At 34.0% G+C, this 13,985-nt stretch overlaps 3 protein-coding genes across 4 annotated transcripts; all 3 read left to right on the top strand.

Annotated features, from left to right (window-relative positions):
- Positions 1-739: 739 nt before the first annotated feature.
- On the top strand, positions 740-3,785 carry LOC101206459 (monooxygenase 2). 2 transcript variants are annotated; one of them, XM_004144874.3, is made up of 6 exons: positions 744-1,066; positions 1,160-1,306; positions 1,945-2,013; positions 2,113-2,269; positions 2,366-2,594; positions 3,007-3,785. In XM_004144874.3, the coding sequence occupies exons 1-6, from the start codon at positions 918-920 to the stop codon at positions 3,558-3,560; spliced, it is 1,305 nt and encodes a 434-aa protein (XP_004144922.3). In that variant the 5' UTR covers positions 744-917; the 3' UTR covers positions 3,561-3,785. The 2 variants fall into 2 exon arrangements, with proteins under 2 accessions (XP_031744206.1, XP_004144922.3); XM_031888346.1 differs by having other exon boundaries at positions 740-1,066; positions 2,113-2,594.
- A 1,843-nt stretch (positions 3,786-5,628) lies between these two features.
- LOC101210614 (monooxygenase 2) lies at positions 5,629-8,743 on the top strand. The gene is made up of 6 exons (XM_004144808.3): positions 5,629-6,008; positions 6,109-6,255; positions 6,872-6,940; positions 7,040-7,196; positions 7,292-7,520; positions 7,934-8,743. Exons 1-6 carry the CDS (start codon positions 5,716-5,718, stop codon positions 8,485-8,487), a joined length of 1,449 nt encoding a protein of 482 aa, XP_004144856.3. The 5' UTR covers positions 5,629-5,715; the 3' UTR covers positions 8,488-8,743.
- A 1,997-nt stretch (positions 8,744-10,740) lies between these two features.
- LOC101210368 (monooxygenase 2) lies at positions 10,741-13,656 on the top strand. The gene is made up of 5 exons (XM_004144807.3): positions 10,741-11,095; positions 11,200-11,262; positions 11,653-11,821; positions 11,925-12,153; positions 12,902-13,656. The coding sequence occupies exons 1-5, from the start codon at positions 10,863-10,865 to the stop codon at positions 13,435-13,437; spliced, it is 1,230 nt and encodes a 409-aa protein (XP_004144855.1). The 5' UTR covers positions 10,741-10,862; the 3' UTR covers positions 13,438-13,656.
- The last annotated feature ends 329 nt before the right edge of the window (positions 13,657-13,985 follow it).

Genomic DNA, 13,985 nt, shown 5'->3' with positions numbered 1-13,985 from the left:
TTTTCACTCTCCCACCTTTTCTATTTTTTTGAATTTTTTTAATGTAAATTTGGAATACATGACTATCTTATAGACACATGACATGAGCATGACATGAGCGTTGGATGATTAATAGAACGACACATGTTAGATGACTTGATGAGTATCTATATATTATCTAATATTTATAATAAAGGTAAATTAAATGTATGCATATACACGTTTGTTTAAATATTACAACATTAAAATAGATGAAAAAAATCTACCAATAGGTTAAAAATGTCGTGAAATTTAGTTTTTTCTATTTTGAAGTTTGGAGTGCAATTGAAGGTGTATGTGCATCCAGTATTGTTCTTTTAAACATATCAATAATCTCTTTAAAATTTTAAAGACCATGTGGACATTGAACTCTGAATAAAAAAAAAAAATCGTAATTCTTCTATGTGATCACAATACCACAACTTATGCATTTTTCACCAATTTCATTCTTTCTCGTAAAAACTCCAATCATTACACAATAATAAATAAACAAATGAATTAAAAATTGTTGTTTTTTTTATATCAAAAAAGGAAAAATTTAGAATGAACCAAGATATTTACAAAATATAGTAAAATTTTATTACAGGTAAAAATACTTCTAACAACATTTAAATGGATTATATATTTTATTTTCAGTCTTGTAAGAAGAAAGAAGAAAATAGAATTATGAAATGATAAAGTAATCCCGGCGGGGGAGGTGGAAGAGAATGGTGACATTTGATGAGTCGTATTTGGGCGGCTAGTGCTTGTAGTTGTAGCAGTTCCATTTTCAAATAATAAAAAGAAAGAACTTTTGTCTTCGTCTTCGGTCTCCCTCGATTCTCAAATAGGTCAAACTTTAATCCTCACTTAATGGCTTCCGTCTCCATCTTTTCCCCGTCCTTCTCATCCCTTTTTAAATGCTCCCGTCCTCAATTTTCCCCACAACCGTTGTTTTTTCTTTTGCTTTTGCACCCATTGAATTGGAAGAAGACATGGAAAATGTGGTTGATGTTTTGATTGTGGGAGCTGGAATCAGTGGTCTCACTACTGCATTGGGACTTCACAGGTGAACCCACTTTGTAATTTCTTTGTCTGATTCTGAATCCATGCTTTCTCAGTTTTATTCTTGATGTTTATGATTTCACTTTATATCGTGTAGATTGGGTATCCGAAGCTTGGTTTTGGAGTCATCGGATGATTTGAGAGTCACTGGATATGCCTTGTCCTTGTGGACGAATGGTTGGAAGGCGTTGGATGCCGTTGGAATTGGTGATTCACTTAGGCAAAACCATGACCAACTTGACGGGTAATCATACACCATCCAGTCTTCAATGCTCTTTTCTTTTTGGATTCATGGTGTTTGTTCTTATGCCAGTATGAAAACTTCGAGTGAGTGTAGGAGAACTTAACTGACTAAATACTTGATTTTCTGAAATGGACTTAACTTCCAAGTTTTAATTATTCTTGTGTTCATTTGTTCTCACATCATAATTTCTTTCTAAGTTGATTTCTTACGGTTATTGTACTTTTTTTGTTCATAGCTTTACATCAATGTTTGGAAGTTATGTTAATTGTGATTTCAAAAGACAGTGATCTTGATGATCTCACATATGAAAAATCAAGGGACCCCATGTTCTTTATAAGATATATGAGCTACTTCTTTCATTGTCAAATGTTTTGAGATAAAACCCTGTAATGGTTCTGTGTAGTAGTATTGATCATTATTGATAGGATTACTAACAATTCTAATAAAATTTTAAGATCTTTGGGTAGTTTTATTAAGTTGAAATTTGTTTCATAGCAACTTTCATCACAAATTTTCATTTTAACGACTGTTATATAATGTCAATTATCTTCGTTTTCTGCAATGTAACGACTGTTTTATGTCAAGGATTGTGGCTCTGATTTCTAACATCGTTGCTAATTGTCTGCAACAAAATGCAGGATTATTACTACATCAATGATTTCAGGGGATAAAACATCAGAGCTTTTGTTTCCAGCCCCAGAAGAAGGGTTAGTTAGGCATTTTTTTCGTTTTTATAACTGGAACCATATAATTATTCTGCTCAATTGCTGTTTTGTTGAGATCTATGAGCTTGTTTTGATGAGCAGTGGAGTCCGCTGTGTGAGAAGAAAGTTTTTGCTGGAATGTCTGGCCAAGGCACTTCCAAGTGGAACCATCAAATTCTCCTCCAAGGTGGTTGCCATTGAGGAGTCTGGTTTGCTTAAACTTGTGCATCTTGTTGATGGAACCTCAATCAAGACTAAAGTAAACTGTGCCTCCTCTCTTCTCTTATTTCTCAGATATGATCTATCTTCTGTATTGATTTGGTTTATTTCAATACTACTTGATTTGATTGAAAAGGTGCTAATAGGATGTGATGGGGTCAAATCAGTGGTGGCAAAATGGCTAGGCTTCAAGGCACCAGCCTTCACAGGGAGATGTGCTGTGAGAGGCTGTTTACAGCTTGACTCCAACCATTATTTTGAACGAAAGATGAGCCAATATGCCGGTGAGGGAGTTCGAGCTGGTATCATCCCTTGTGATGATAAGACTCTTTATTGGTTTTTCACTTGGACCCCCTCAGCTGAAGGTGAGTTCACAATGGTTAAAATCACGTAGACCCAAAAGCTACCACTTTAACTTTAAGTATATATCTAATCATTTGTATATGCAATCTTTAACACTTCTTCCACATATGAGTTCTGATTTTAACTTTGTTCACGATATCTAACAATTTAATTATCAGTGTCTAGAAAATTAGATCAAATGCTATCGAGATTTAAAATTGATTTAAATACAATTAAGGTCCTTTTACTTATTTTATTTTAGTCTTGCACTTTTAATTGTCTGAATTTTGTCTCCATAATTTTAATAAAATCTTAAAAGTAGTCCTCATCCTTGAGTTGAATCCGATACATCTTTAATTTTCCCAATACTGACACAACTAGATAATCAAATTTGTCTATTAATTATTTATCTTCGTCTTGTCTCTTGTCCTACAGTGAAGGAAATGAAAAGGAATCCTGTAAAACTGAAACAACTTGTGTTAAGCATGCTTGGAGAGATACCTGAGGCAGCAAGGGTTGTGATAGAAGAAACCGATGTGAGTTGTTTTCAACCAGCAGCATTGCAATACAGATCTCCATGGGAGCTCATGTTGGGCAACATTGTAAAAGGCAATGTATGTGTGGCTGGTGATGCATTGCACCCAATGACTCCAGACTTAGGCCAAGGTGGGTGTGCTGCTTTGGAAGATGGGGTAATTTTAGCCAGATGTGTTGCAGAAGCCCTGCTGAAGAAACCGAGCAGCCAGGTGGGGGAGAAGGCAGAAAGAGAGCAGCAAAAGCAGGTCGAGATGGGGCTGAAGAAGTATGCCGCAGAGAGGAAATGGAGGAGCATCGAGCTGATCAGCACAGCTTATATGGTGGGTAGGATGCAACAGAGCAGTGGGGTGTTTGCTAAGTTTATTAGGGATAAGATTTTGTCTAAGTTTCTGGTGGGACTCTTACTTAGAAATGCAAAATTTGACTGTGGGAAACTGACCCCTTCTTTGTAGGGTAAACCACTCTCGTAGTCGCTGCTTTTCTTTTGGGAAAAATTACAGTTTGTTGATAAGTTAGAATAATGGCAAGCGCTGAAGTTTGCTGGTGTGCAAATATATAGAAAGAAAGATAGCAATCTCATTGATCATCTTTGTTGTAAGATAGTTGCCTTTTGGATAATTATTAATAAAATAATGGCAGGTGAAGGCTCTTGCTTGTGAGGAGATTTTGATAAACAATTGCTTTTTAGTGATGTCTGCATCGGTAAAGCTCTAAATTCTTGTGGTGTATTTTTTGGCATATATATATATATTAAGTACATCAAATACCATTTTTTGAAAACATAGTTCAAATTGTACCTTCCACTAAATTATATAAACTAGTTTATTACTAGTTAGGATGCATACCTTTTACAATTTTATATTATAACTGTTGAAATTATGTCATAAAACTCGTAGTTTGTAATAATATTTTATTCAATAAAATCGTTATTTAGAAATTATTAATGAAATTGAATACCATAATCATTTAATCTTAAATTCGATAAAGTAAGGTCCTGATGTCATTTTGAGTAACCTTGAACTTTATGCATAGGCATAAACGTGGATCAAGTTCGAGTATATAGCCCAAATAGTCTATAGCCCAAATAGTCTAGTATACAAATAAAGGTTGGACATCTTATTTTAGGGACACTACGGATGCGGCCCACTTTGTAGATAGTACAAGCGATATGATCTTGGGATGTAATAGTCACTTTTATGTTATAACGTCGTTTATTGTTTAAATCTGACTATTCCAATTATTGATGACTTAGGTAACTTAATCTTAATCCAGAGTTAACTATGAACTCCTGTTTACATGAAATTATCCTTAGATTTACATAGGTGAGAGCAGCTCATTAGTGTTGGTTCAATAAAAGCCTCCATTTTTAGGGGTAAAACCGAGTGAATAGCTAGGGACATAGGGTGCCAAACAAAATTTACTCATGCTTGCTTTAGGGATAGTAGATAGCTTGTTCCCTTAAGGATTGAATCCAAGTCTTGAATAAGGGACCCCATCCTCTCGTTGACTTGAGAGGAATTCGATTAATAGGTTGGACTTAAAACCAATTGTTTAATAGTGGATCAGTAGGACTTAAGGTACAAGATGTAATCTTGGGGGTAAAATTGTATTTTGACCTAACCGAGGTTATGAACAACTTGTGAAGAAGTAACTTACTGATCATACTTATATTAGATGGACATAAATATATCTATAATAAGTAAAGTGCAACTACAGGACTTTAGTGAAATTACCCGTTAGTTAACAAGTGTTGATTAGCTTAGTCTAAAAGGGTTTAGCTAGTTAATCTTGGTTCGTTGGAGCCTATGATCTATAGGTACATTAAGTTTCCCTCCAAGCTCATATGTAATAAACTTAAAACAATGTGATTGATTGATTTAAATTGTTTGAATTAGGCAAGGAGAAAGAAACCGATAAGTATATGTAATATAGACTATAGTCGTTGGTTTAGAGATAAAACTTTATGTTTAAATATGGTTTAAATATAAAAAATGCGAATAGAGATTCATGCTCGAAAACTAAAAAATGATGGAAATAGTCAAAGTTGAAAAAAAGTCAAAATGTTACTTTTTTATTTTAAAATGATGAACTTTGATAGATATATTCAAACATGATTTGAATTTTAAGAAAATGAATGTAGATTCATGCTCGAGAGGTCGAAATTAGTAAAGAAGGTCAAAATCTTGATTTTTGACTTTGACTATAATGATCAAATGATCATTTTGCTCGTGGATTAAAGTTACTCGAAAAATACAACAGTTTGTTGAATAATCCATCTAACTCTTAGTGGGCTAAGTGGAGGCCGAAGGTGATGACACCAACTCCATTAACAAAAAATAGAATGGTGAATAATTGTAGAATTATTGGAATGTGAGATATGAATGTGAGATATCAGAGTTGGAGACTTCCGTAATTAATTGCAAATTCATATGTAATTTGTTTATAAAATGAGGAGTTTTTTTTTCAAGATTAAACAAGGAATTCAAAACAAACACCGAAACAAAGAGTCATTTGAAGTTTCCATTTCTACGGGAAAGGTCGATATCCATATGAATCGTATTTGTACGGCTAGTCCTCGTAGTTGCATTGCAGCAATTCCATTTTCAAATGGAAAAAGAAAATGGACTTTTGTCATCGTCAGCGTGTCTCCCTCGATTCTCAAAGAGCTCAAACTTTAATCCTCAATTAATTAGTTTGCTTATCTTATGCCTTCCCTCTCCAACATTTTCCCATCCTTATCTTCCCCGTAGTGTACTCCTGTCCTCAATTTTCTCCATAACCGTTGTTTTTTCTTTTGCTTTTGCACCCATTCATTTGGAACAACACATGGAAATTGTGGTTGATATTTTGATTGTGGGAGCTGGCATCTGTGGTCTCACTACTGCACTCGGACTTCACAGGTGAACCCACTTTGTAATTTCTTTCTTTGATTCTGAATCCATGCTTTCTCAGTTTTCTTCTTCATGCTTATGATTTCACTTTATACTTTACATCGTGTAGATTGGGTATCCGAAGCTTGGTTTTGGAGTCCTCGGATGATTTGAGAGTTACTGGATATGCCTTGTCCATATGGACGAATGGTTGGAAGGCGTTGGATGCCGTTGGAATTGGTGATTCACTTAGGCAAAACCATGACCAACTTGATGGGTAATCATACACCATCCAGCCTTCAATGCGGGAGAACCGAACTGACTGGCTACTTGATTTTCTGAAATGGACTTAACTTCCAATTTTCAATTATTCTTGTGTTCATTTGTTCTCGCTCCAGAATTTTCTTTCTAAGTTGATTTCTTACGGTTAATGTACTTTTGTTCATAGCTTTACATCAATGTTTGGAAGTTATGTTAATTCTGATTTCAAAAGACAGTGATTGTGATGATCTCACAGATGAAAAATCAAGGGACCTCATGTTCTCTTTTAACACATATGAGCTACTTCTCTGATTGTCAAATAAAACCATGAAATGGTTCTGTGTAGTAGTATTGATCATTATTGATAGGACTACAAACAATTCTAATAAAATTTTAAGATCTTTGGGTAGTTATATTAAGTTGAAATTTGTTACACATCAATTTTCCCTCCAATTTTTCATATATAATTAAAAAATTTCTAGTTATATACGGAGAATTTACACCTGAAATAGCTGTAACTTGTTAAATCATGTCAATTATCTTCATTTTCTGCAATGCAACGACTTATTAATGTCAAGGATTGTGGCTCTGATTTTCTAACATTGTTGTTAATTGTGTATAACACAATGCAGGGTTATTACTACATCAATAATTTCAGGGGATAAAACATCAGAGCTTTTGTTTTCAGCCCCAGAAGAAGGGTTAGTTAGGCATTTTTTTCGTTTTTATAACTGGAACCGTATAATTATCCTGCTCGATTGCTGTTTTGTTGAGATCTATGAGCTTGTTTTGAAGGGCAGTGGAGTCCGCTGTGTGAGAAGAAAGTTTTTGCTGGAATGTCTGGCCAAGGCACTTCCAAGTGGAACCATCAAGTTCTCCTCCAAGGTGGTTGCCATTGAGGAGTCTGGTTTGCTTAAACTTGTGCATCTTGCTGATGGAACCTCAATCAAGACTAAAGTAACCGTGCCTCCTCTCTTCTCTTATTTCTCAGATATGATCTAACTTCTGTATTGATTTGCTTTATTTCAATACTACTTGATTTGATTGAAAAGGTGCTAATAGGATGTGATGGGGTTAAATCAGTGGTGGCAAAATGGCTAGGCTTCAAGGCACTAGCCTTCACAGGGAGATGTGCTGTGAGAGGTTGTTTACAGCTTGAGTCCAACCATAATTTTGAACGAAAAGTGAGGCTATATGCCGGTGAGGGAGTTCGAGCTGGTATCATCCCTTGTGATTATAAGACTCTTTATTGGTTTTTTTCTTGGACCCCTTCAGCTGACGGTGAGTCCACAATGGTTAAGATCACGTAGACCCAAAAAGCTACCACACCTTAACTTAAAGTATAGCTATACCTAATCATTTGTATATTCAATTTTTAACACTCCCTCCACATATGAGTTCTGATTTTAACTTTGTTCACAACATCTAACGCGTTAATTATCGGTGTATAGCAAATTAGATTGAAAGCTATTGAGATTTAAAATTGATTTAAATACAATTAAGGTCCGTTACTTATTTTCTTTTAGTCTTACACTTTTAATTGTCTGAATTTTGTCTCCATAATTTCGGTAAATCTTAAAAGTAATCCTTATCCTTGAGTTGGATCCGATATATCTTTTCCCTATACTGCACACAACTAGAAAAGCAAATATGCCATTAATTTTTTATCTTCGTCTTGTCTCTTGCCCCAACAGTGAAGGAAATGAAAAGGAATCCAGTAAAACTGAAACAACTTTTGTTGAGCATGCTTGGAGAGATACCTGAGGCAGCAAGGGCTGTGATAGAAGAAACTGATGTGAGTTGTTTTCATCCAGTAGCGTTGCAATACAGATCTCCATGGGAGCTCATGTTGGGCAACATTGTGAAAGGCAATGTGTGTGTGGCTGGTGATGCATTGCACCCAATGACTCCAGACTTAGGCCAAGGTGGGTGTGCTGCTTTGGAAGATGCGGTAATTTTAGCCAGATGTGTTGCAGAAGCCCTGCTGAAGAAACCGAGCAGCCAGGAGGGAGAGAAGGCAGAAAGAGAGCAGCAAAAGCAGGTTGAGATGGGGCTGAAGAAGTATGCCGCAGAGAGGAAATGGAGAAGCATTGAGTTGATCGGCACAGCTTATATGGTGGGTAAGATACAACAGAGCAGTGGGGTGTTTGCTAAGTTTATTAGGGATAAAATTTTGTCTAAGTTTCTGGCTGGACTCTTACTTAAAAATGCAAAATTTGACTGTGGGAAACTGACCCCTTCTTTGTAAGGTAACCACTCTCGTTGTCACTGCTTTTATTTTGGGAAAAAATTTAGTGTGTTGATAGGTTAGAATAATGGCAAGCGCTGAAGTTTGCTGGTGTGCAAATATATAGAAAGAAAGATAGCAACCTCGTTGATCATCTTTGTTGTAAGATAGTTGTCGTTTGTAAATTTTTTAATAAAACAATGGCTGGTGAAGCTCTTGCTTGTGAGGAGATTTTGATGAAAAAATTACACAAATCTACTTGTCCTTTGGTTTAAAATTTATCTCTTTAGTTGTCTGAGTATTTCACAACTGGACTCTTAGTTGACCAACAACTTGATGATTTATTAAACGATTGACCTTTGTTATTGTTGATGTCACCCTCACTATTTTAACTATCACTACTGTTGAGGTTAAGAATCATTTCAAATTTCAAAACTACTATAAAATTTCACGAAAAAGATGTACTTTTACCAAATTTATGTGTAAAATTGTTTTTTTCATATAATTCTATTTGATAATTATTTGGTTTTTTAAAATTGGTACTTATTTAGTTACTTTCTTACCACTTAGAATTTCACAACATCACTTAATAATAAAAAACGTCATTTTATAACCAAACTATTCTTGAAAACTTTATTGACATCGATCTTTTTGTTATGTGAAATACCGTATTTGTCCTCAATCTTAAAAAGAGGTTGTTTCCTTTTGTTGTCCCCTTCTTCTCGTTACCTCTCTTGTGCAATTGCATCTCTTTTTCTCTTGTTGTCTCTCTTCTTCGACCTTTGTCCTAACTTTTTGCCACCATTTCGTTGGTCATTTCTACATATTTTTCATCGTTCTTGTTTCCTAAAAGGTATGCTTTTCTTATCCTTTAATGCATGTTGATTTTTTCATTCCGCTGAGCATGGTTCTAAGGTTTGTTTAGTTCGTTAACGTGCATTGCCCAACTTTCTATGAATGATCACACAACTGTTATTAGACGATCATCCATATTTTATCAAGCGATCTCTCATGTTTTACTACATAATCTCCCACATTTTACTACACAATCCGCCAAAGTTTACTGAGCGATTTTTCCCAGTTTACTGAATGGCTTCCCACAGTTGACTACGTGATTGCCTAGGTTTTCCATTACATATATATCATGTAACATAGATGGGCTTGTTCCAGGTGCTATTAACGTTTGTCTTCATGTTTTCTTGTATATCAAGCATGTCCAGGTTGATCAGTTGGTGCATAATTCTTACTAATTCACTACATGTTATATTATTTCTGATTTGTACACCTTTCATACAGCCTCCATAAGACTGGTTTCATTCTCCCCCAAATCGTATATGAAGATGTGTATTAACGGTTGCTTGAGAAAATAGACAACTGTGGGAGATTGCTCAGTAAATTGTGGGAGATGGTTGAGTAAAATGTGAGTGGTCATATTGTTTAATAACAGTTATATGATCGTTCATAAAAAGTTAGAAGATGCACTTCGACGAAGTAAATGAACTCTAGACCCACGCTAAACGAAAGAGAAAAGGCAACAGTATAAGAGCAACATACCTTTCAAGACACACGAGAATGATGGAAAACGTGTATAAAAATAACCGGCAAAATGTCAGCAAAAAGCTTTGACGAAGGTCTGAATAGAGAGATGATGAGAGAAGAAGAGATACGATGAAGGGGAACAATTTCTTTTAAAATTGGATTATGATATTTCACAGGGCAAAAGGATCAATGTATGGCAATAAAGTTTTTAGGAATGAGTGTGGCGTAGAAAAGTTGTTTTTATTATCAGGTCATTTTGTGAAATTTATAGTTATTATCATTGTATTCATCTTTCTTACCTAAACCATTCAAATTTTAACCAATGTAAAAATAAAAACAAAATTTTAAAAGATACTTCTTTTTTACTTAAGCTCTAGGGAGGTTCTTGAAAAACAGTAGACAATATAAGATTTATATCCAATATATAAAAAATACAAAAAAAAATTACTCTAATTTGTAAATAGTTTGATTTCTTTTTCTATAATTAAAACTATGAAAATGTAATCTATCTTAATTTAATTTATAGTAAAAACACTACTAGATAAAAACTTTTATTTTTTTAAAAGAATAATCATCAACAACCAAATTCAAGAATGATTGAAAATATTTAAGCTTAAATTAAATAACTTCCAAAATACCAAAATAGCAATAGGGAAGAAAAAGAAAAAGAAAAAGAATATGCACTTTTCCGCCCGCCAGCAATTATTGCAAGAGGCAGCCTACCCTCTCCAATCATATCTTCTCCCTCTATAAATCCAAACTTCTTCAACTGAAAAAGAAAAACAGAGCAACTTCTCTAATACCCAATCATTTCTTCAATTCATCCACACAATTGAATCGTTTTCTCTGCCCGAATCATGGAAGAAAAAGGTGATCATGTTGAAGACATAGTGATCGTCGGAGCTGGAATTTCAGGTCTCGCCACTGCCTTAGGGCTTCACAGGTTGGGGATTCGAAGCTTAGTATTGGAAACTTCCGATTCTTTAAGAGCTGCTGGTTATGCTTTGACTACATGGAATAATGCTTGGAAGGCTCTCGATGCCTTGGGAGTCGCCGATTCTCTCCGCCTCCGCCATGATCGCCTTGCCGGGTAAATTCTTCTGCTTCGTTATTTTCTTCTATTCCTAAATGCTTTAATTTCAGAAAAGTTAGTTTGTGTTAATTCGAGACTCCTTTTTGCTTTGTTGATTGTAGAAACGTCACTTTCTCGGCGGTTTCCGGGAAGCCAACTTCGGATTTGCTTTTTAAGGCTCACCGGTGAGTTATTTATTTATTTTACATCGACCAGATGGGGATTGAGAACAAATAATATTTTTTTTAATGATACGAATATAAAGAGGCTATCCCATAAATAGCAATTGTATTTATGATAATAAAGTTGTTTTCACTCCATTTTCTTGTCAAAGTAATTAATTTAAGTGCTCATAATCCTATAATTATCGTATGATAGCTCTCTCATTGTCATATGATTACTATCTGATAGTTGGATATAACTAATTTTGTCGTATTTACAATTTGTAAAAAAATAGATGTGACGAGCTATTTTTTCCTAAATATGATATATTTATAAATATTTTGTGTCATCTGAGACAATTTTCCTTGATTTTAAATAAAATATGTTTGTGAGAAAATTAAATTAATGAGCAGAAACCAAGAAGGAAGAACTCTAATGAGAAAGTCATTACTAGAAGCACTTGCAATGGATCTTCCAAAAGACACCATTAAATATTCCTCCAAGCTTGTTTCCATTGAAGAAGAAGCAGCAGGCTTCCTTAAGCTCCTTCATCTTGCTGATGGAACAATTCTCAAAACCAAGGTAAAATAAATCATATATATGAACAAAATCCCAACTCTAAATAAATAAAATATATAGTTGTAATGAAAAAATTTAATAGTTGGAATAATCATGAGATGTTTAGGTGTTGATTGGATGTGATGGAGTGAACTCTGTGGTGGCTAAGTGGCTTGGCTTGAAGAAGCCTTCTTTGTCAGGAAGAAATGCTACCAGAGGGATCGTAACATACAGCAATGGTCATGGATTTGATAACAAGTTCATGTGGTTCTTTGGCAAAGGCCTTCGCTTCGGTGTTATGCCATGTAATTCCAACACTGTATATTGGTTTGCCACTTGGCGTCCTTCCAAACAAGGTTAGTTTCTTCGACCATAAGGCTGCTACAACGTGACTCCATTTGAGTAACTTACTTCATACTATAAAATCTACATGTCCTGAATAATTATGGAATCGTATGATTTAAAATCTTTTTTAATTTTCTCACTTATACATGCATTCAAAGATATAAAATTGTTCGTGTAATAATGACCAATTCTAATAACCAATTACATCAACTTGTTAATGTGTTAAACGTACGTTCTTATTTCTTAGGCTTCCTTTAGTTAGTAATCAATTTGTTTTTTTTTTTTTTAAATTAAACTTATCTTTTTTACTGTTCGTTTTCTTCTTTTTTATGTTTGTTTTCATCTTTTCGAAGTAAAGTAACTTAATTCTTAACTAAATTTCAAAACAAAAAACAAAATTTTAAAAACTATTTTTTTTATATAATTTTATTAGATATTACGTTAAATTTGCTTTCACCCATTAGTTTAAGGTTTTAGATTAAATTGATAATTTAAGATGATATTAGAGCACGTGATCGCAATGATATTTTCTTTTCATTTAATATTGATTTTCACTGTAATGTCAAGTTTTGGTTTTGTTTTTTAAAATATCGGTAAAAGGATATAAAAAACTAAAAAAATTTAGAAGTGAAACATATATTTATATCATTAATTTCCAAAAACTAAAAACCAAATAGTTATCAAACGGATCATGAACATTGTAATAGAACTCTTTAAAATCTCCTTTATACTATTCCTAACACATTTTGAAACTTGAAGAGGAGGAGATTGAAGAGAACCCAACAAAATTGAAGGAACATATTTTGAGGAAGCTTGGAAAGGTACCTGATCAAGCAAGGGCTGTTGTTGAAGACACCGAAGTTGATTCGTTTGTCTCACTTCCATTGAGATATAGGCATCCTTGGGAGCTTGTTTGCAATAACTTTTCTCGAAGTAACATTACCATTGCAGGTGACGCGCTCCACTCGATGACCCCAGATCTTGGCCAAGGTGGTTGTTCTGCATTGGAAGACGGTGTCATTCTCGCCCGTTGTTTAGGCGAAGCTATGTCGAGGAATCCAAATGGTGAAGTAGAAGACAAGGAGGAATATAAAAGAATAGAGAAAGGTTTGGAGAAATATGCAAAAGAGAGGAGATGGAGAAGCATTAAGCTTATAATTGCATCTGATGTGGTTGGCTCAATTCAAGAGAGTAAAGGGAAAGTGATGAACTACTTGAGAGATAATATCTTGGCTGATTCTCTTGTTGGTGTGTTAATGAAGATCTCTGATTTTGATTGTGGGACACTTAGTTGATGCATTAGCCCATTTTTTGTATGGTTTGGGTCGATGATATGTGGGCAAGAATTTTCTACTTTTTTTTTTGTCGATAATATATTACTTAATTATTTAAGTCATACATGAGTTGGCTAAATCAAAGTCGTTTTGTATTAATTTAAGACACTTTATGGTTTTTGTAATTTTTATTTTGGTTCATTCTGATATGTAGATTTTGGTACTATAATTTGGTTTTAATGATGTGTTATTCTTAAAAAATGACCGATAAAACTTTCATCTACACCTTTACCTACATTATTAATTGAAAATACTTAATTATAAAAACATCAACCAAAAGTTTCTTTAGGTTAGAGCATCAAATGCCAAAAGAAATGGTATATAATAAATTAATTACGTATGCTCATTACAATATTCATTGATGGTTTTTAGCTTGTTTCGTTATTTATTAAAAAATATTATTTTAATTGTTGTACTTTTAATTTTGGTTTATTATATTTATATATTTTTGAAATGTTTTATTTTGGTATTATATTTAATGCTTTCAAGTTTCAATATCCTAATGAACA

The sequence above is a fragment of the Cucumis sativus genome, chromosome 7 (assembly GCF_000004075.3).
Source record: "Cucumis sativus cultivar 9930 chromosome 7, Cucumber_9930_V3, whole genome shotgun sequence".
NCBI lineage: Eukaryota > Viridiplantae > Streptophyta > Magnoliopsida > Cucurbitales > Cucurbitaceae > Cucumis > Cucumis sativus.
The sequence above is the reverse complement of the archived record's forward strand: the minus strand, read 5'-3'. Positions and strand labels throughout refer to the sequence as shown.